Source organism: Rhopilema esculentum, chromosome 12 (assembly GCF_057945365.1).
Source record: "Rhopilema esculentum isolate cy_ngs chromosome 12, ASM5794536v1, whole genome shotgun sequence".
Classification (NCBI taxonomy): domain Eukaryota; kingdom Metazoa; phylum Cnidaria; class Scyphozoa; order Rhizostomeae; family Rhizostomatidae; genus Rhopilema; species Rhopilema esculentum.
The window spans coordinates 3,115,473-3,136,211 of NC_142826.1; the positions used below are offsets into that span (position 1 = coordinate 3,115,473).

The window sequence follows — 20,739 nt, forward strand, 5'->3', positions numbered from 1 at the left end:
GGCAATGGTTAATCAAAATACTGTGTTAGCCTTCACATAGCTTTGACAAACAGCTTTGCTTCGAAAAGAGAATGGTACTTACTTCCTTGATACTTCAGACTTTTATAGGTGTTGATGATTTCAAGTACTTAAAACTAAGAAAATGATAATATAATTCTAAATCTTGATAAACTGAAAAAACATGCTTATCAACTGGGACATAAACCGTAATGTAAAGCAAACAAGGAATAATTTAATGGTGATGATACTATTTTCTTTCAGTTTTCTCTTACAAAGAGTACATGAAGGCGATCGACACGGTATTAGATGGGAGTGTCGATATGGCTTTGATTGACGGGCTGCGAACGACAAGATAGTGAATAATGACAAATTGGTTATAAAGGATATCAAAGACGAAAATCAGGTTTATGGAGTTGTTGTCAGTGGAAAAGCAGAGAGACTTGCGAACTGTATAAATATATATATGAGAAGTAACAAGCAGGAAATTGATCGTAAAATGGGGATAAACTTTAATCGATTGTGGAAGGAAGGAAGGTAATTTCAAAAAGGTAATGTATTAAAGACTTTGCTCTATTGGCATCGTGAGCAGACATAAACCTTAACTAATCGTTTACTTTGGTTTTTAGTCAAAATTCCTGCAAAAGTTCCTTGGACTCAGACAGCAAGAACTCCAGAGCACGTGCATGAAAGATTTTAATGATCAATTAAAAATCGATCAGCAGTGGCGGACACCAGAGGGTGAGGGAGGATGGCTTGCCCCCAATATTTGATAAAGTGTCCGCCCCTGCCGCTCAGTCAATTTGTTGATCACTACAAACAAAACTAATTTTGATTTTGGTTAGGCGAATTTGAGCTAGATTTTTTTAGCTAGGTCAAAGGTTTTTTTCGCGATTCACTGTTTTCGATACTTTTTTGCAACTAAACATGGATGGCAAAGGCTAATTTCGAAATTCAGGGGCTATAGATTCGCTGAGAAAACATATCTAATGAAATTCAAAAAGAAAAGAAAACAGAAATTGATTTTGACCAGAACTGCTGGAAATGAAATCATTTTCTTGTTTTTCTTCAAGCAAGTTAGAATAAATATATAATCAAAATTAAAATGCTACATTCACTAGTCAAATTTGCTACAAAAATTAAAACAACAGTTAATTCTTTGAAAATGACCCCACTTCAATTCATACATACTAAATTCCCTAAGCCTTGCAGGCAAGTTCCCTCTTCTCAATCATTTTAGCCAGCATATGAGACTGCTTGAACACCACGCACTCCGACATTTTTGATGCGGAAGACAAACCCAGCCTTAGGTTGTTGCTTCAATTCTTCTTCAGAAAGTAAACTATAAAAAGATAATTGAAAATTATACTACTTATAACAAAGAAACATATGAAAAAATGTAGGTCGTGCAGTTAAAAAGAGGGCTACAGCAGCTATTAGTAGCAGAAGGTTTTCTTTCCACTTTTTCGCTAAGTCCAATAAAAGCATTGGGCTAGCTTGGAAGAGTAGTTTATTTTCGTTCAGCGGGCATCAAGCTATAAAAAATATGTTTACATGCAGCGAATGTAATAGTATATTTGAGACAAACTCCAATTTGTTATCACAATCATCTGGGGTAAGTAAAGCTGTAAAAAGAGATATTAAAATCTCAGAGTCCAAAGAATAAATTCATACTCAGTTACCTTGCACTTGTTACAATTAGCTGGTCAAGATTGGGTCCGGCAAAGCAACACGACGTCGTTTGTTTTGCAGGCAGAAGTATCTCAGACAGCTTCTCACCAGTGTTTGGGTTGCAACGTATAACCTTAAAAATCACAGGAACAATATTAAAGTACAAAGAAAACATCATTCATTGGAAAATCCAGATGACTTTATAATTAATACTGGCACAAAAACCTTATTGGTGTCCAGGAAATGAGCTTGTTTCAAGTGACTATGTGTATCAAGTTAAAATTTTCTGTATCATCAACGATATAAGGTTTCTGATTTTGACAATGTATTCAGAACAAAACATACTCGCAAAATTACTTTTCAAGCATTTCTCATCGGAAACATTTTTATGATTTGTTTCGAATTCAACTGAAATATTTGCTGATCGCCGATTGTTAAATACAGAAAAGGAGAATTACCTTTCCTCCATTGAACAAGGCTATCCAAAGCATTCCTTCCTCATCAATGCACATCCCATCCGTGATCTAAAATAAATGGGATTAATCTCACATATTCTCAGTCACCAGAGAAATCAAATAAACTCTTTTATACAAAATTGGTCCAATTTAAGGGGAAAAAAGCAAACTGAGGCTGAGTTGCTACAAAATTTAAGAATTTAAAAACATTTGTTTTTTAGGATATCTCTATAAGGACAGGGAATATTTTTTGCTAATGTAATTAAAATAGCAATAGCTGCACGACACCCGTTCAAAGTTTTTCTGAAATAAAATATTATCTCCCATCTAAATTCCTTCGACTTACATCCTAATGATTCAAGAACAAAGTTTTGGAAAACTTATGAACAGCTGAATTTCCTGGTTGATATACAAAAATAAAAGGTGTACGTGGCTGTAAAAAATTAACAGTCAAGTTTTATTATAACCTTGCCTACTTCGCTGAAAGAAGCACAAACACATACGTTAAACATATTTGCTATATTCATGCGTGAAAAAAAAGACATTTTGTATCAATAAAATCTACAAATTTTGACTTTGTTGAGGAATGCATACAGAAAAAAAGAGTAAACAAGCCAGGAAATAGAATTCAAGCAACACCGAGAATTCCTGTTCCAGACTTAGTACTAATCGATTCCAGAGCCCAGAGAACAATGTTCAACAATTTTGACAAAGACAGACGACATCAATTTTACAAAGTGGCACACCCCAATGTTTTTCAAAACAGGTTCCCGGAGCTTAAGGGTATTGTATGAAGGTGCACTTGACTTTGATCGCTCACCACACACTAATAAAGGCCTTCAGTTTAAAATTGATGAAAATACTGTAGGCTTCTCGATATGTCATGTGATCGAGAAATACATCAACTTACGTGGGCAAAATCTTCAAATTTCTTTACATCGATGGCTGTTCTACGGTTCTTTATCTCTCCAGTGGCAACATCATAGTCAAATGCATCAACTTTTCTACAAAAAAACGGATCAATGCTTAATCTTCATTGATAGAACAGATACATTTTATTTTCTATAACTAAAGTTGGTTTTTTGCTTCAGTTGGACATTATCCGAAGTTCATACTTTTAAGAGCGTAAGACGAAAAGTACTTTAGTATGATGTGTTGCCGCTCTTACGTGCTACTTTCAAAAGTTGGTTTTCTCCAAGAAACGTCAAACATTCCAAAATTTTATGATCAAATTAAAATTTGACGGATAAGGACTTTTATGGTAGTTTAAGCATGCTTATTCAAATACAAATTTGCTTATGAAAGTGTATTGGCTTGCTGAAATATCTCTCCAAATATCTGCCCAGGCATACCCTAAACGGGCTATATAAGCTCTATGTGCGACCAGCAAAAGTATGCGAGTTCAGTGGTAGCGTCATTTTACCGAGCTTGATGGAAAAATTAGAGTCTGTTCAGTATTCTGCTGCGCGAGCTATTACAGGAACTTGGAGAGGAACATCGCGAGAAAAGTTGTACTCGGAGCTTGGCTGGGAATCACTGAGTTGCCGAAGATGGAGCAGACGCCTCACTTTGCTTTACAAGATCATTAATAATTTAACTCCTGTTTATACTAAGGACCCAATCTCACCACTTCAACTGCCACACTACTCTCTTTGCAACAAAGATGTCATTGGACAAATAAGGGCCAGAACAGAAAAATTTTAAAGTAGCGTAGCTTGTATTTATGTATTGTAACTTTTTAATGGGTATATATATATAAAAAAAACAAATATGCCCTGAAATCAAGAAAGTAATAGAAAATAACTGATACTAATACTAGTCGGCCGCTGTTGACCAGACCCATTATCTATGTGAATACTTCAAAGATGTTTTCTTGCCGAAATTTGATTAAACGTTGCAAAAGCAGAGTAAAATTTAAAAGTAGCATGAAAAAGCTAAAACATACTTTACTGTAGCGTATGGCATTGAAATTAAAGAATTAAAAAACATGCCTCAATGATATGTAATCAAATTTGCTTCTTTTTCCAAAACCTACAGGGCTTTGTTTATCTTCCCATTTCATTTCGAAATTCGAAACATACCCCCAAACAGCCTAATTACAGTGTTATTTTTTGTAAATACTTGAAGTATGTAATACATTCTTGATATAAATACCTTGGCAAGGAATCAATGTAATAAAATGTCTTCTGATCAAGGCTCCAGGCCAGACCATTTGCAATGTTGACCTGAGAGAAAATAACATTCACGAACATCATATCTGAAAGTAACACACACACATAACATGGTTTTTTGTATCATGACGCATTGTACCATTTGCAATGTACATTCTAGTATCTTAGCTAGCTAATTCAAAGTCCTTCTTGATTAAATCAGAAATCAGAAAGTCCAAACATTCCCGTACTAACAGCAGCTGCTCAAAAGGCATCCACCAAAACAGTTGTCCCTTGAAAAATTAAACAAACCGTGGCAAATTTGGTAAAAAAAGCATCTGATTTGATGAAAACGGAATTCCGCCTTGCTTGGACGTGTTTATGAGAAAGCCATAAAAGAAATACAGTTGCCCTCAGGATATCAAAAGCACTGAAAATTCAATTTTCTATTCCTTCGCCTAGAGTAACTGGTTATTTGTTGTTTTGTTTATTTTCAAGCTAAATGAAGAGTCAAAGACTTGAGATTGGGTATAAGATCCTGTGTCAAGTACAATTACTGTTTCATTTAAAATTAATAAAACAAAGATCTCCTGACATGTTTCCTGTAAGAGAAATGCACGAAAATTCCGCCTTGCTTGGACGTAAGAGATCAGCTAAAAAGGTAAGGCCGATCCACTTCCAAGCCTATACACGAGAAATCTGGTAGGATTTTGCGAACCGTTGTCCCCAACCCCTTAAGTAGAAGATCTTCTCCAAATATGATCCCATAGCGAATTTACAACATAACATCATAATGATAAGTATCAGGTTACATCAGCATGAAATTTTATATCACAGGTTAGATCAGCATGAAATTTTATATAAAAACAGGAACACAGAAATTTTCTCTTAATACACAGGTTTTCATACCTTATCAAATTTCTTTTCAATCTTTCGGTCTTTGTCTAGACAAAACTGAAATGATAAAAAGGGTAAGGGTCAACCCTATGAATCAACACTCACAGACTAGTTTCATTGTTACCTCCTTGAATTACTCAATTCACTGTAGCGATATATTTAATCGAAATCTGCATGTTGTCAAAAATTCGTGACATTATATGGCTCAAGTTATTAAAATAGAGACTAGTTGAATGACTGAATCTAGAAAGAAATACATCACATATTCAATGTAGTCATTTAATCAAAAATAAAATAAGTTATTCACTAAATCAATGTAGCATTACAACGAATAGGCCTTAATTCCATTCCAGCAATACACAAAGTTTACACTTGTTTAACGAGTTGAAAACCTTAAGGGCCTCTTCATTGATAGCATATCCTGTATTTAGAAGTGCAATCACAATGCTGTATACAGACCACTGATCCTTTCTCTGGATCCACATTGCCAGGAGAGGCTTCTGGGCCCATGGTTCCTGTTTCATAGAAAGATGAAGTTAAGCACCAATCAAAAAAGAGAAGATAAGGAAAAACGGGAACATTTCATGTATCTGAAAATTAGCTTTCACAAATTCAATTACTTCATATCATGCACTTCAGCGAGATAAAAAGCAGATAAAGTTAAGCAGCAGATAAAAAAGAGAAGAAAAGGAGAAACGGAAACATTTCATTTATCTGAAAATTAGCTTTCACAAATTCAATTACTTCATTGTGAACTTCTTCATCTTTTAATTAGTTCATCTATTTGATCAATTATAGCATTAATTAATTTGCTACTTTATTCATTCTAACTCCTTCATTTATTTATAGACTTATTTGTTTGTCACTCATTGATTCCTATCTTTATCAATACATTCCTAATGTCTTAGCATAAAAAGGATTTTTATCCTATGTGTTTAGATTCAGAACACTTAGATGAAAGGAAACTGTTCTAACGAATATTGGAAAACAAAAGAAATCAATCCAGAGAAAGTGCATACAGTAGTGTTTGAGCAATTCCTCTATATAGATTTATAGGTTTAAATGTATAGGTTTGATAAATAGGTTTTTGCAAAAGTCAGCAAAACTTTTAGAACCAAGTGCTATTTTATGGACAATCAAGGAAATTAAATGTCCATATAGAAAGTAGATAAATATCATACCTGCCCACAACCTTCCAACCTGTTTTGAATAAAGGAAAAATGGTTAAAATATCACTCCAGTGTTGACTACAGGTGTTATCAAGGTTGTAACTGGTAACAACTAAAAATTGGAAATTTGTAATTAATCAAATTTCTTATTTTCAAGAGAGAAAAATTAACTCTTCTGAGGACAAATTATTTCTGGACAGAAAGTTTTGTCTAGCAAATTACATAGTCATTGCATAAATTTATTTCTTTCTGTTGCTGGGTTTGAATACTGGAGGTAATGCAACCTACAAGGAATTCATATCTAAAATCAATTGGTAATTAGGATAATAAAGGCTGGTTAAAAAATAAAATACTAACAGGTCCTTCTGTTGCTATTTCATAAATTTACAGCACCCATTTTTGTTATTGGACTGAAAATTGCAGCCCCAAACAATTCAAAATCATGGCAAAGAAAATTGACCAAAAGTGCTGGCTTCTATTAATGTTGATGATTTCAACAATGCATAGATTTCATTAGAGTCTATTCATTTTGAATAAATAAACATTAATTCATAGTAGTAATAAAACCAATGCATACTGGATCACACTTGGCATCATTCAATCTATTTTTTGTGCCTTCATCTAAAAATTAAATGAATCCCTTTTTATTTCATACTACATGATAATAAATTCACAAAATTCTGTAGGTATAAGTACTTTATACACGCGTAGGTTGAGTTTACCATCATAGATACAGTGGAATCACTGTGAGATATTTCTTCTTAATTCTATTAAGTGCTTGCCATTTTCTGCTCAAGCAGCAGGGGCAAACACTTGGTCAAATATTGTCTTTTATTTGTCTTAAATATTTGCAATTTCAGCAATTTCAAATTCAGAATTTTAGACATTTCAGACAGAATTATTAAGCAATTTCTGACAAATATTTCAAATAAAAAACTATTAACCTTGAGCATACATGTTTTTTGTAGATTTAATCCTAGCACTTTATTTATCATGACACTGAATGATCTGAATGAAACATAAAACTTAAAACAATGGACAATGATCAGCAAATACTTGTTAGAATAAAACTTACCAACTGTGGCAATAACTTCTCTCTTTTTTGTCTGAAAAAGGAATGCAAAGCACCCATCAGTTTGCTTCTTTTGTTAGGAAAAAAACTTTTCTTGAAAAATCAATTATTAAAAAGTTTCACAGGAAGTTTTGAAGCATTTTGCACGTCTTGATTCCTTTGCCCATGCGAAAAAGTGTTGGCAAAGGTCTGGAAGAACAAGCACTTGGTGGGATAATTTTATCAATGATATTGTAGGGCCAGGAAAATGGATTGAAAATTTGCCAATGTGCAAGGAGAGTTTCATCAATCTTTGTCTTGGAGTGAAGCTGTTCGTTGAGAAAAGCGCAATCTATCTGTATAACTTTTTACCCAGATCATGAGTTATCCGGCATTGTGTAAACACAGCCTCAAGTATGATCGCTAAGAAGTATGATATTATAGGGGATATTCATAAAGCACCTCTTGGTATGACCAATTCTCTAATTTTTCCTGTTTGAAAGCCTATTACAGTCCCTCAATCAAGTGAAAATCCCTTGATTGTGTGAAAATCCCTTGATTGTATGAAAATACTTTGACACCTTGGAAACTGATAGAACTGCCTTTAAATTTGCAACTTTGCCTTCCTGCTGCTTTAAAAATCTTTGTAACAAAATTGTTTCTTTTGAATGTGCAATTTTTTGCATGCTTCAGAAAATTAGGGGGTGGGCATGGGAGTGTGATAGCATGCCTCATACTAGATAACTGGATGTTACCAGCTATAAATGACCTTTCTCATTTTTATTGAGTGGTAACTCAGATCAGTATTTGTCTCAGGGCACTGGGGTAAAACTCATCACCAGGATAATCAAAGCCTTGCAAAGCTAGGTTGGGCAGACATAGGGAAGGAGAAAGTTCTTGGAAGAATTTGGACCAGTGAAAGATTAAGGCCTTATTGGGCCTGATGCTGCAGTTCAAAATGCAATTTCTAAAACATGGAACAAGCGAAACAACCCAGTAACACGCAAAACAAGTGTGTGCTCTGCTTGTGACTGGGTTGTTCCATGTGTTACTGGGTTGTTCCACTCTTTACTTGGTTGTTCCTCCTCTTAGAAATGGTGAGTATAAAAAGGGTTGATTAGTTGGCCTATTCAGCTTCAAGGCAATTGTTGTCTTTTTATATCAGTGCCTTTTTCAGGAATGAGCCTAATGTCGTAGCACAAACAGCACCTACCTTAATCATGCCCTGAGGATACTCTACCAGTTCTACAGAGGGATATTCTACAACAAGGTTCACATTTTTAACGCATATGCTCTCTTGATTTTGAAGATGCTTATTGAGAAGGAGTGAAAAACTTGCAGTTAGTATGTTACCTCTAGATTCAGAATTTCCAGATTTTGTCCATGGCAAATGACAACTTCATCTTTATTTGAGGCCCTTGGCACAACTACAATGAAGAAAAAAGTACCAGGTAACAGAAGAAAAACAAATGCTTTGCAACTAACAGGATAGCAGTTGTAGGATGAAAAAATGAGTCTATCCCCGAATGCAAACAAGCAAGTGGTATGATTTGCTGAAAAGGAAACAATACTTTACAATGTTGCTAATTCTTTATCAAATATATTGGTTAATCCATGTCTTTAAATTGATTGTTATTAACTTTCATGTACTAGCAATCATACCTTCATGTTACTAATTATCATTAACTTAGCTTAACATGTACTAGCAATCATAGATTCATAAGATATTTTGACATATCCTTTAATTCAACCACTGTAAAAGCTCTATCAAGCCTCCATCTTTTAAGCCCCCTTCTCTATAAAGCTCTGTTATCAAGCAAAAACTTTAAATAAGCCCCCTCTTTGTTTAGCCCCCTCTTTTAAGCCCCTGTTGTCAAACAAATAAAACATGCACATTGAGTAATTCTCTTGACAGGGTTGATGACAATGAGACAGTGTGCATAGAATGTGGCCCATGTAAAAATTTACTTGCACCCCTTAGAAGTCAGTTGAAATTTGTTTAAAAAGTCTCGGGGATAATTAATTGATCTTGGTGACCCTGATGAAGATTAGGACATTATAATTTCAAAGCTGCTAGCAAAGATTTATGAGAAAATTTGTATGACAATTTCATAACAAAAAATGCATAAAGGCATTTTTCAATTTTTTTTAATTGAATTATTCAAAAGCCCCCTATCTAATATGCCCCCTTTTCAAGTGCTCCCTTTGGACTAAACAACCCCTCCTCAGGGGTTAATAGAGCTTTAATGGTAATTGCTTTTCTTTCATTAGACACTTGACAACAAATGAAGTTTCTTTCATAAGATAATACCAAGCATTAAACTCGATGAAACATAAATTAAAACACCAATACATAAACTGAAGTTTGTCTTACCTGCTGAGACTGTATCAGGCATGCCATCAACTCTTTTTGCCTTTGATACATTGAAAAGCAACATTAGTTCTTATTGGTATTTGAAGTGCAAAACAGAAAGGAAAAGGATAGAGTTCAGTGTTTGTTTGAAAGTCAGGCAACCCAAGTTTGCATTCTTTAAGTTTGTTTTTCATTTAAAAAACTTTTTCTCCTCATTTTGACATAACCTTTGTTTAATTGAAAATGAAGGAGAGCTAGTGAAATAGACATAATCACAATTATACTGGGAATTTTTCACATTTACAGTCAGAACTTAATGTGAGAATGAACAATATAAGCGTAAGGCTACAAATAAATTTGTGAGATTTTGCTATCAACTTACAACTTATTTTTTTGCAAACGTATGTTATGTTCATTTTAAAGATGACTTGCAAACATAAAATGTTGTTGAAATGTCTGCTCTCCATTTCTGGGTAGGCAGTTTGGTAGCTCTTCGCACCCTATACATGCAACCCTAAGAGTACCGTAAAATATGCATGCAATGCAACAATGTCTTTTTGGGCGCAGGTGTCAAACAAACGGATTGTGTATGGCGGCTTCTTACATAACATCATACTGATAACAAAAAGATAGATTCTACATCTATAACCTAGAGCCAATCTTTGTGACTTTGACAATACCTGCTATTTCAAAGTTATTCACTTAGGGTTTATGCATGAGGCTTCCAATTAACCCACGTGGCCTTCACGATTCTAGGCCTCTCTCATACTAACCTCCTTTGTTTCCAGATCCACAACAGTTATACTTTTGCCAGAAATATCATTGAAGATCAGCCTGTTATTTGCATGATCCCAATGTGGTCCTTCTCCACACTGGTGCCTTTGGTTGACTAAGACTTCGATTTCCATTTTGCTCTCTTGCAGAAGCTAAAATGAGCTGGTCAATCAAGCCTGTGGTAAGTACGGGAAGTTTTGAAACGAATCGTAACGAGGCTACACTAATGAGTCTCCGTTGCAGTCCGTTCTTTCCGTGGCTTTGTAGAAAGATATAGTACAGAGCCGTCGGAAGCAAAAGGAGCTGCAGCCCCCCAAATATCTTCAAACTGTGGTCTATTTCCTTTATAACAGTGTACTGAATGGAAAGCAATACAATGGGCTGCCCCCTCCAAAATATGAATTTCGTCCCGACGGCAAAGCCACATTAAAGAAATTTGCGGTTAGACACGGGTGGAAATTGAAAATTGAGCAATTTCAAATTCATACAATCGTTTAGAATAGCAAAGACTTTCCCATGCTGCATTTTAAGCAGAAAGGGGTCGAATGTTTGGTAATAAACTTGAACTAAACACTCCTAACACACCTCTCTACACTGGAACATTTCGAACACATCGCTTGGCAAATGAAAGAAGAATGGCTTTCCAAAACAAATGCGACAATTAATATATGATATTCTTACAATAAACTTTGTCAAATATACCTAATCAAATTATTAATCAAATAAATTAAATCAAATAAATTAAATACACTATATTAAATTGTAACCAAAATGGGACGCTTGGTAACCAAAAACTCTTTTAGTTAAAAATCATGAATTATCAATTGCTTGAAATGTCCAGTCACTTGCTACTGTTAAATATCTCTGGACTTAAGTGATGTTTTCCGTAAATTTCAAGCTCGGGGTTTCAAAACATTATGTAGCCATTTAGAGATTTGCGACGTGATCGTCAATCTCTCGTCTTTTCACTCTCATGTAACGGGAAATTCATACCTTTACACAATCCTACCAGTTAAGATTCAATAAATAAAATGTTCTGAATAATTTTCAATGTTACAAAATAAATATGCATTTTTGAAAGCTATTGAAAAATATATATTTATATAAGAATAAATTTAGTGGAATACCGGATCTAACTTACTTTTGGAAACGTAACTACGTTGGCTGGATAACAAATTTTTCCTAGCTTCTTTTCAAGCAGTAAAAGTTCAAAAATCATTGTCAGTGATCTTTCTGCTTCGTGTCCCAGGACTTTTTGGGTGTGACTATGAACATGATCATCTAACAAAGCTAGTCTCTCTTTTTTGAGATATCTGCAAATATCACGCAATTTCTCAGCGCCAAATCTGGTCTCCAATGTCCTTTGCAAAAGCTTCATTCTGTTGCGAATCTCTTCTATCTGAACACTTTGCATGTTGTCCAAGCTTTGTATTCCGTAGGTTTTCTTGATCAGATGTTTATTTCTGTTGCTCATCCCCTCATTCACAATTTGATAGAATTCATCATCATCAATAAATACCAATATTTCACGATCTGTTTTAACGTCTCTAAGGTTTTCACCGGATTCAATGTTAAAAGGCAGTTCTTGGACATTTTCATGGCTAAACATTTCTTTACAACTGAGAGAATTGAAGTCTGCAGCTTTGACATCATTGGATGCACAATTTTCTTTGAACTGCTGAAATACAGATAAATCTAATTTTGCACATTTTCCATAGTTAAATCGTAAGACAGTTGAAAGTTTTTGTTGACAGAATTTTTTACAAAAAGCATTATAAAAAGTTACCACAACATTAAAACCTTACTATCAGATCTAACTCCTATCTATTTGATTTTGTCACATCTCTCATCTGATAACTTTTTGCTAAATATTAAAGAAAATTTACTAGTCTAAATAAATGTACTGCTGAATCTAAGATAATCTAACACGTATTTCATCACCTCACTAAAACGTGTGCAATTCCTTTGGCAGCTCTCTTCAGAAAAACTATGTTTTTGACGTGCATTCTCCAAGAGCTTAGTTTTCATTTTTGGAGACATTCCTTTAAGATCTAGAAGCGATTTCCTGTTTTCGATGTTTCTTGTAACCTCAGCTTTGAAGTCCTCCATATTTTGCTGAGATTCTGTTTCCCTCACTTTTGATAAACTTCTCTGTGGTTCTGATTCGTTTACTCCAGCTTCAATATAAGAGGACGATTGAATCAATTCGTAGAAATTCGTCACGGAACCGAGGTCTTCAACTTTGCAATGATAACTTGTCCAAGAATCGATTTCATGAATGCGAGGTTTCTTCGAGCTTTCATAAGATGGACCATTCTGGTTTCTTTTCTTCCCTACAATATTTTGCGAGTCAGAGCAGTATTTGCTTTCAACAGTGACCACAGAAACAGCATCAAAGTCACAATCTTTAAATTGGTGGAATCGCTTCTCCGAAGTATTATGATATTGACGAAATCCACCTGGTTCACAAGCAGCACCGTTCAAATCATCATTGACTGAAAAACTTCCCTGACCACGAATACAATGATTCCTCTTTTCTTTCGAAGACAAAGATGTATTTATAACGCTCTCTTTGCAGAAATCTTGCCTGCGTCTTTGCTCCATATTACTATTTTCTTCAAACGGACTTTTCTTCTCATCTTTCTTCAAGTCACTATCGTCAACTGTCAAATCGAATACTACGTCGTATTTGAAAGCTTTGTCTCTCTTCCTCTCAATTCGAGGGCTTTCAAAAGAGTCTTTCCTCGCACTGGCTTCACTTTGCTTCATCTTAGTGACAAATGTCTTTGCAAATACTAAGAACGATGGTATACAGAGTATATCAGCAGCTGAAGGGCGGTCTTTTGGGTTGACTTGCAGAAGGATCAAAATAAGGTCACGTATCAATGGGTCAACCATTCTTGAAGAAAAAAACTGTCAGCTATACAATTACAACAATTACAATTACAATGTATAAAGCAATAAGGAAATGAGTATAGAAAACTCCAATAAAAATATGTCACTTTAAACTTCTCTATGTAGTTAAAGAGGGGTTCACTTCAAAAATAGTTTGGACGCCTTCCCCTTACGGCATGCAAACAAACAAAGCAAGTCTAAAACTACCCTATCAACATATCACAAATGTTCCAACAATGTTGGCAAGGATTGTCGCTACTTTTTCGGGTTATTCTTTAAGGCTTTTTCATAGCCATGACATGCTTCCTCATTTGAAAAGGAGTTTAAATACTGACTGTTTAAGTAGCTCCGAGAAATACCGTTCTGAGAAAATACTCTAAAGATTGTTTGAAGGTGTTCAAGATATCAAAACAAACTTTTCTTTAAAAATTTTTATCATCAAAATAAAGTATATGAAAACAATTGTTCAATACCTGTCGATGGGAGCATATTTTCCTAAAAGAATTCGAGATACCAATTCTGAAAGATCTTTTCCAGTGAATGGATAGGTAAGCATAGCCATTTCATAAAGAATGACGCCAAGACTCCATATATCACTTTTCTGGTTGTAACTATTGGTCGGTCAAGAAAAGTAGAATTACATCCAAAGTGAAATATTTGACAGAAAATGTAGATGAAACATTGATTGCTACTGCATAGTGAAAAGGGAATCATTTTCTACTACAATTCAATCAATAAGTAGTAAAAGTGATGATTGTTATAAAATGACAGAAACAAAACGAAATATATGTCATTCAACAATTTTGCCATAATAAAGCACTAACTGGCTAAAGTACTCTAAACCAAGAAGGATTGACAAGTGAAATTATAAAAATGTTCCTGACCAACAACATTTTGGCACAAAAATAGGTTAAGACATTCTCATCACTCACAAAAACAAAATGATTTTACTTACTTCTCTGCTTACAATTGCATCTGTTACCTACAAAACATACATGCATTTGAGTAACTTTATCCAAGTAGACAAGAGGCATCCATACCAACACAAACTAGTACTTTGACGTACAATCTCTTCCATAATAGAGGTTGCTTGCACAAAGAATCAAAAATGTTTTTATCAGGAAAAGAGTTTTTTCAAAGGATACGGCTTTCTCTGACATATTTCTGGTGAGAGATAATAAGGTGTACCAACAACAGTCTGTGCATACTCTGAGGTGCAACCAAGGACTCTTGATATGCCAAAGTCTCCAACTTTTAATACTCCGGCCATTGTCAGAAAAACATTCTGAGATTTGAGATCTGCAGAAGAGGAGGAGACATACTAGAACCACAAGAGTACTTAGAAATCTCCTCATCTATATTAGTAGTGGTAGTTTGCAAGTATCAGAGTCACTTGGTTTGTTTGTTAACTAAATAAAAAGAAATAAATCCCAAACTTTTGGGTTTTCAAAGTCCCTACATCTTACATACCAGCATATTTATCATCTTAAGGTTTTGTAAATTGATATGTGGTATTTGAAAATAAAAGAAGAAGCTCAAAAATGACAAACTAACCTCTGTGAAGGATCTTTTGATCATGAATATATTTAACTGCCATTACCAATTGAACAAACCAATCAAGAATTTGCTACAACAAAGAATGTATGCAACCTGAGCTTTGTTAGAATAGCATAGAAAAGCAAAACATTCTTGAATATTATGGATAGCATTTAAACATTACCCAAAAGATAGTATTGTAGTTCAATAAAAGGAAAAGATAGAATGAATTCAATGATATATACTTGCTCATAATATGAATTCAAGAGGCATACTTACTGCAGATTGAAATTTACGCCCTTTTTGTTTCTTTATCTTGGTTGAAAGATCCCCTGAAAAAAAACAAGAAGATGGATTAAGTGCAAACAAGCAAAATGTCAGATCTGCTCTGAATTCTAGACAATATTGCATATAGTTAATCATAAATACTTTTTAAAGACATGAAGACATATTGTTCTGTTCTAGGCTTGGTTTTTTGGATAATGTTTAATGAGTGCAGTTCTAGAAACAAAGGAGATTACAATAAACATTCAAGGTTTTAAACACCTCAGAATTCAAACAATATTTGATTATATGAGTATTGGTTTCAAAAGTTTAGACAAATTTTCTACAAGATCTTGCAAACTGCAGAAATTTGCTAATCCTAATGTTTACCTTTTTTGTCTTGCTATTAATTTTATTCATTGCCCTTTGAAATACTGGTGACAAGACTAAAAAAGAGCCCTTATGTTTGCAATACAAAACATACATATGAAAGCTTTGCAAGATGAGAAATGATATAAAATTATACATTTTAGGCTTTACATATTTTTACTCAACATTGTTCCTTTTCCTATTCCGTATTGTATTTCACCTTAAGTTTAAAAGGTATGTTGCTAAACAGAATGAGCAATTTTCATATGATGCTTAAGTACAATAATTTACTGGGACATTTATCTATAAACATTAGAAAACCACATCAAAAACAAGAGAGTTGAAATGCTAAAGAAAAGAAAACAGTTTCTTAATTTTAAAGAAGCAAGTCTTTATGAAAGGTTTCTAACTAACAAATTTACGCTACTATATTTGAAATGAAAAAGTCGTCAGATTTCTAAAAATATGTACATGTGGAAAATTAGCTGGTATCACGCATCGAAAAATGGTCCTATCCAGGCTAGAAAGCTTGCATTGGCTCACACGTACGCTGGATTTTTTGTTCGCTTGAACGCTGGATTCACAGGTACTGAGCTCAAATGCCTTCGCTCGCACGTTCAGATTTAATTCAATTGCAAAATCATACCTGTTATGTTTTCGAAACTGAAGAATATTTATCAAACCGTTGCAGAAAAGAAATTTTACTTTAGAGTAATAATGATTACCCGAGATTCAAGAATTCTTTGAAAAATTGAAATAAATGCTGACTTACCATCATCTGCATATTCCATAACGATAAAAAACTTGTTACAGTCAAAGAATGCATCTTTATAACGAACGATATTCTTATGCTTGAGTTGAGCAAGAATGTTCGCCTCGTTTACCGCCATTGCCCGTTCCTTTTCATCATTACATTTCTTATTCATTTCTTTTACAACGTAGTTTCTGAAACTAAAGTTTGAGCGCACAAGCCATACATCTCCGAATGAGCCCGAGCCAAGGTTTCTTATTTTTGTAAATCGGGTTTGTAACTGGCCTTTCCTCCCCTCCGACATGTTTGAAGTTTTGAATTGTCTTCACCTGAAGGCTTGCAGCTTGCAAAGAATTTGGCGCGTTCAACAGCCTCGGACTGGCGTGTGCGTTGAGGACAATCAGAATTTTTTAGTTTTGACCTGAAATAGCCTCAGGAAGCAACGAAAAAGCAAAGGGTAGAACTCGGAAAATGTGGAAAGATAACATCAAAATATAGACCCATTCCAAAAAACACCGTATTCTCTCGTTGCCCATGACGCTGATTTGATTTTTGGCCTCAGAGAGGGGAGCGGACGGTCATTAGAATGGGGCGCTAATGGGAGAGGGGGGCTCATTTGAAATAGACAGAAATCCACCAATAAAAGGCTGAGCTTTGAACATTCAAACGATCATTGTTTTTACAAAAATTTAATCTTAACCGAAACAAAAAGTGCAATGCAGAGGATAGTGGAGATCCATGAACGGCAACCTTCAGACTTTCAAGGAAGCTTCGTGGATAGACAAATAAAAAGAAAAGTTCTAGCGTCACACTTATTCTTTAGTCCAAGCACTTCCTGCTGTTCGATTGCTGCAATAATACAAATATTAAAAAATTGAGAAGTTTCTAAAGGATTTCATCTTTAGTTGTATGATATCCAAAAATGTTTGAATCTTCAAATGAGTGAAGCAACCCTCCGTCCTGGGGTTGAAGTGCATGCGTAAGAATGACTTTGTACCTGGCGCATGCTCCTTAACTAAAGAATAGAGGGCTGCCTGACCCATTAAAAGAGCATCTCTTCTTTGTGTTCGCCTTCTACATGTTTGCTCCTTACGGAGAGGTTCCCTTAAGAATTCGTGTATGGCCAGAAATTACTGATGTTATGATACATTTTGATAACATCGAATGAAATTGTAGTAAAATCGTCAATAAAAATGTAACGTTAAATGTACTAAATTTGACCGTAAAAAATTTGGATCTTCCTTCATCCGATAAAAAGGCTATCTTTTCCGACAAGTTGAGTGATTGACATCTCCTGTTCATTTACAACATTTCCACCAATCACAGAACCCAGGATATGTCAAGTGACTTCTGTTACTATTGTGACGTATGATTGGACGCTAATCGTCACATTAATTTGGCTACATTTGCAATCAACTTCACAAATCTTTATTTGTTGACACGAGCGGGTGCTTGCATTTTGCTAGTGTACTGTGGAAATTTAGGGTTAAATTTCTGTGAAATTCGAAGTGTTCCTACGATAATTATGATCGTGGTAACATTGCTGACGCTTTTCTGCCTGTTTGGAGCAGGACCTGATGGACGTGGACGCCAAACAGTCTATGCCAAACCGATACCGGTAAGTAATCTTAACTGAGAAACGGGATTCAAGTATATTGTGAGACATTTTAAATAAAATAGCCAATAACAATTAACACCCTGCTACAATTCATAGCTTGATAAAATGGTTTCTCTTAAGTATACTTTTAAATTGAATTTTGATTTTAAACTTAATAATAAATAGTCATCTACCTGAATATTTTCAGACCACCAGACCGAACAACTGGACGAGGAATCTTGATCATGAAGCTCATCTTGAAACAACACTTAAGTCATCTATAGCAGGTATTTTTGCAACATTTTAGTTTTATATTATCATGAAAATCTAAAAACTACAAAATTAGTAGTCTTTGACATACTTATAGATAGTAATTCTGAGGACAATAAACAATTGATTGCAATTTATTATTTAAAAACATAAGGAATTGTTTTACAAAGACTTTTTACAATCTATAAAACAAAAAGTTTGAAAGTTTGTTAGTACACTTTAAGAAAAAAGATGCTAAACATTGGTCTTTTCAATCCAGCTGAAGTTGAGAGCGAAGGAATTAAGGGTATGGACGATGGTGCACAGCTTCCATGTCCTCCAGACAACGGCGATCCTTCCTGCAAACCAAGTCACGACTCGGATTCGCTTAAACTTATGGCTCAAGAAAAACACAGACGAATCAGAAAAGACTTGGAACCGCAGACAAATACACCAATGACTTCAAATCCCACAAAAATTGATACAAACGTGGACTCCTTCATTCTAGAGTGTGAAAAGGGCCATGAAAACAAGGCTGCATGTGAATCCTACAAGAATTGGCTTACCCTGAAACAAGCTCATGAAAATGCACTTTATAAAATTTCCTCAGAAAGCTCCAACCTTCGTTCGAAACGCTCAAAAATCTTGGCACAACAGTCCAACCCTCGTTTCAAACGCCAAGTTGAGCATGAGGCTGGTGACATGGTTTCAGAGGTAGATGATTTTAAGGCAGAGTGTGAGAAGGGAAACGAGGACAAGGCTACTTGTGATTCCTACAATGAATGGTTGGCCTGGAAGAACGCCCATGAGAGTGCACTTGAGAAAATCTCCGCAAAACAGTCCAACATTCGCTTCAAACGCCAAGCTGAACAAGAACCTGGTGACATCGAATCAGAGGTAGATGACTTCAAGGCAGAGTGTGAGAAGGGAAACGAGGACAAGGCTACTTGTGATTCCTACAATGAATGGTTGGCCTGGAAGGACGCCCACGAGAGTGCACTTGAGAAAATCTCTGCAAAACAGTCCAACATTCGCTTCAAACGCCAAGCTGAACAAAAACCTGGTGACATCGAATCAGAGAAAGATGACTTCAAGGCAGAGTGTGAGGAGGGAAACGAGGACAAGGCTACTTGTGATTCCTACAATGAATGGTTGGCCTGGAAGGACGCCCACGAGAGTGCACTTGAGAAAATCTCCGCAAAACAGTCCAACATTCGCTTCAAACGCCAAGCTGAACAAGAACCTGGTGACATCGAATCAGAGGTAGATGACTTCAAGGCAGAGTGTGAGAAGGGAAACGAGGACAAGGCTACTTGTGATTCCTACAATGAATGGTTGGCCTGGAAGGACGCCCACGAGAGTGCACTTGAGAAAATCTCCGCAAAACAGTCCAACATTCGCTTCAAACGCCAAGCTGAACAAGAACCTGGTGACATCGAATCAGAGGTAGATGACTTCAAGGCAGAGTGTGAGAAGGGAAACGAGGACAAGGCTACTTGTGATTCCTACAATGAATGGTTGGCCTGGAAGGACGCCCACGAGAGTGCACTTGAGAAAATCTCCGCAAAACAGTCCAACATTCGCTTCAAACGCCAAGCTGAACAAGAACCTGGTGGCATGGAATCAGAGGTAGATGACTTCAAGGCAGAGTGTGAGAAGGGAAACGAGGACAAGGCTACTTGTGATTCCTACAATGAATGGTTGGCCTGGAAGGACGCCCACGAGAGTGCACTTGAGAAAATCTCCGCAAAACAGTCCAACATTCGCTTCAAACGCCAAGCTGAACAAGAGCCTGGTGACATCGAATCAGAGGTAGATGACTTCAAGGCAGAGTGTGAGAAGGGAAACGAGGACAAGGCTACTTGTGATTCCTACAATGAATGGTTGGCCTGGAAGGACGCCCACGAGAGTGCACTTGAGAAAATCTCTGCAAAACAGTCCAACATTCGCTTGAAACGCCAAGCTGAACAGGAAGATGAAATGCAAGAATTTGATAATGAATCAAATCTTGAATTATCAGAATTTAAAAAGGCTTGTGAAGAAGGGACTGAAGATAAAGATACATGTGACTCCTTTTACAATCTGATGAAAGAGAAAGAAGAGGGAAAGAATATTTTTCGTCGTAAACGCAATGCCGAGGCACTGATAGAAACTGGGAAGGACAAAGAGAATTATGAATCCAATCTAGAGATTTCAGAATTCAAAAAGGCTTGTGAAGAAGGGACGGAAGATAAAGATACATGTGACTCCTTTTACAATCTGATGAAAGAGAAAGAAGAGGGAAAGAATATTTTTCGTCGTAAACGCAATGCCGAGGCACTGATAGAAACTGGGAAGGACAAAGAGAATTATGAATCCAATCTAGAGATTTCAGAATTCAAAAAGGCTTGTGAAGAAGGGACGGAAGATAAAGATACATGTGACTCCTTTTACAATCTGATGAAAGAGAAAGACGAGCAAAATAATATTTTTCGTCGTAAACGCAATGCCGAGGCAGTGATAGAAACTGGAAAGGACAAAGAGGATTATGAATCCAATCTAGAGATTTCAGAGTTCAAAAA

At 35.6% G+C, this 20,739-nt stretch overlaps 2 protein-coding genes across 3 annotated transcripts; both read right to left on the reverse strand.

Annotated features, from left to right (window-relative positions):
* Window positions 1–1,033: 1,033 nt before the first annotated feature.
* LOC135681144 (regucalcin) lies at window positions 1,034–10,722 on the reverse strand. Its single transcript, XM_065195453.2, has 13 exons — window positions 10,517–10,722; window positions 9,765–9,804; window positions 8,744–8,817; window positions 7,415–7,445; window positions 6,917–6,960; window positions 6,352–6,370; window positions 5,630–5,685; window positions 5,183–5,227; window positions 4,278–4,348; window positions 3,034–3,127; window positions 2,127–2,192; window positions 1,680–1,801; window positions 1,034–1,339 (listed from the first exon to the last, which is right to left on the reverse strand). The coding sequence occupies exons 1-13, from the start codon at window positions 10,649–10,651 to the stop codon at window positions 1,234–1,236; spliced, it is 903 nt and encodes a 300-aa protein (XP_065051525.2). The 5' UTR covers window positions 10,652–10,722; the 3' UTR covers window positions 1,034–1,233.
* A 257-nt stretch (window positions 10,723–10,979) lies between these two features.
* Window positions 10,980–18,739, reverse strand: LOC135681143 (uncharacterized). Of its 2 annotated transcripts, none has more exons than XM_065195452.2 (7): window positions 16,354–18,739; window positions 15,228–15,280; window positions 14,967–15,039; window positions 14,558–14,711; window positions 13,886–14,023; window positions 12,459–13,416; window positions 10,980–12,192 (listed from the first exon to the last, which is right to left on the reverse strand). In XM_065195452.2, the coding sequence occupies exons 1-7, from the start codon at window positions 16,634–16,636 to the stop codon at window positions 11,650–11,652; spliced, it is 2,202 nt and encodes a 733-aa protein (XP_065051524.2). In that variant the 5' UTR covers window positions 16,637–18,739; the 3' UTR covers window positions 10,980–11,649. The 2 variants fall into 2 exon arrangements, with proteins under 2 accessions (XP_065051524.2, XP_065051523.2); XM_065195451.2 differs by having other exon boundaries at window positions 10,980–12,195.
* Between the last annotated feature and the right edge of the window lie 2,000 nt (window positions 18,740–20,739).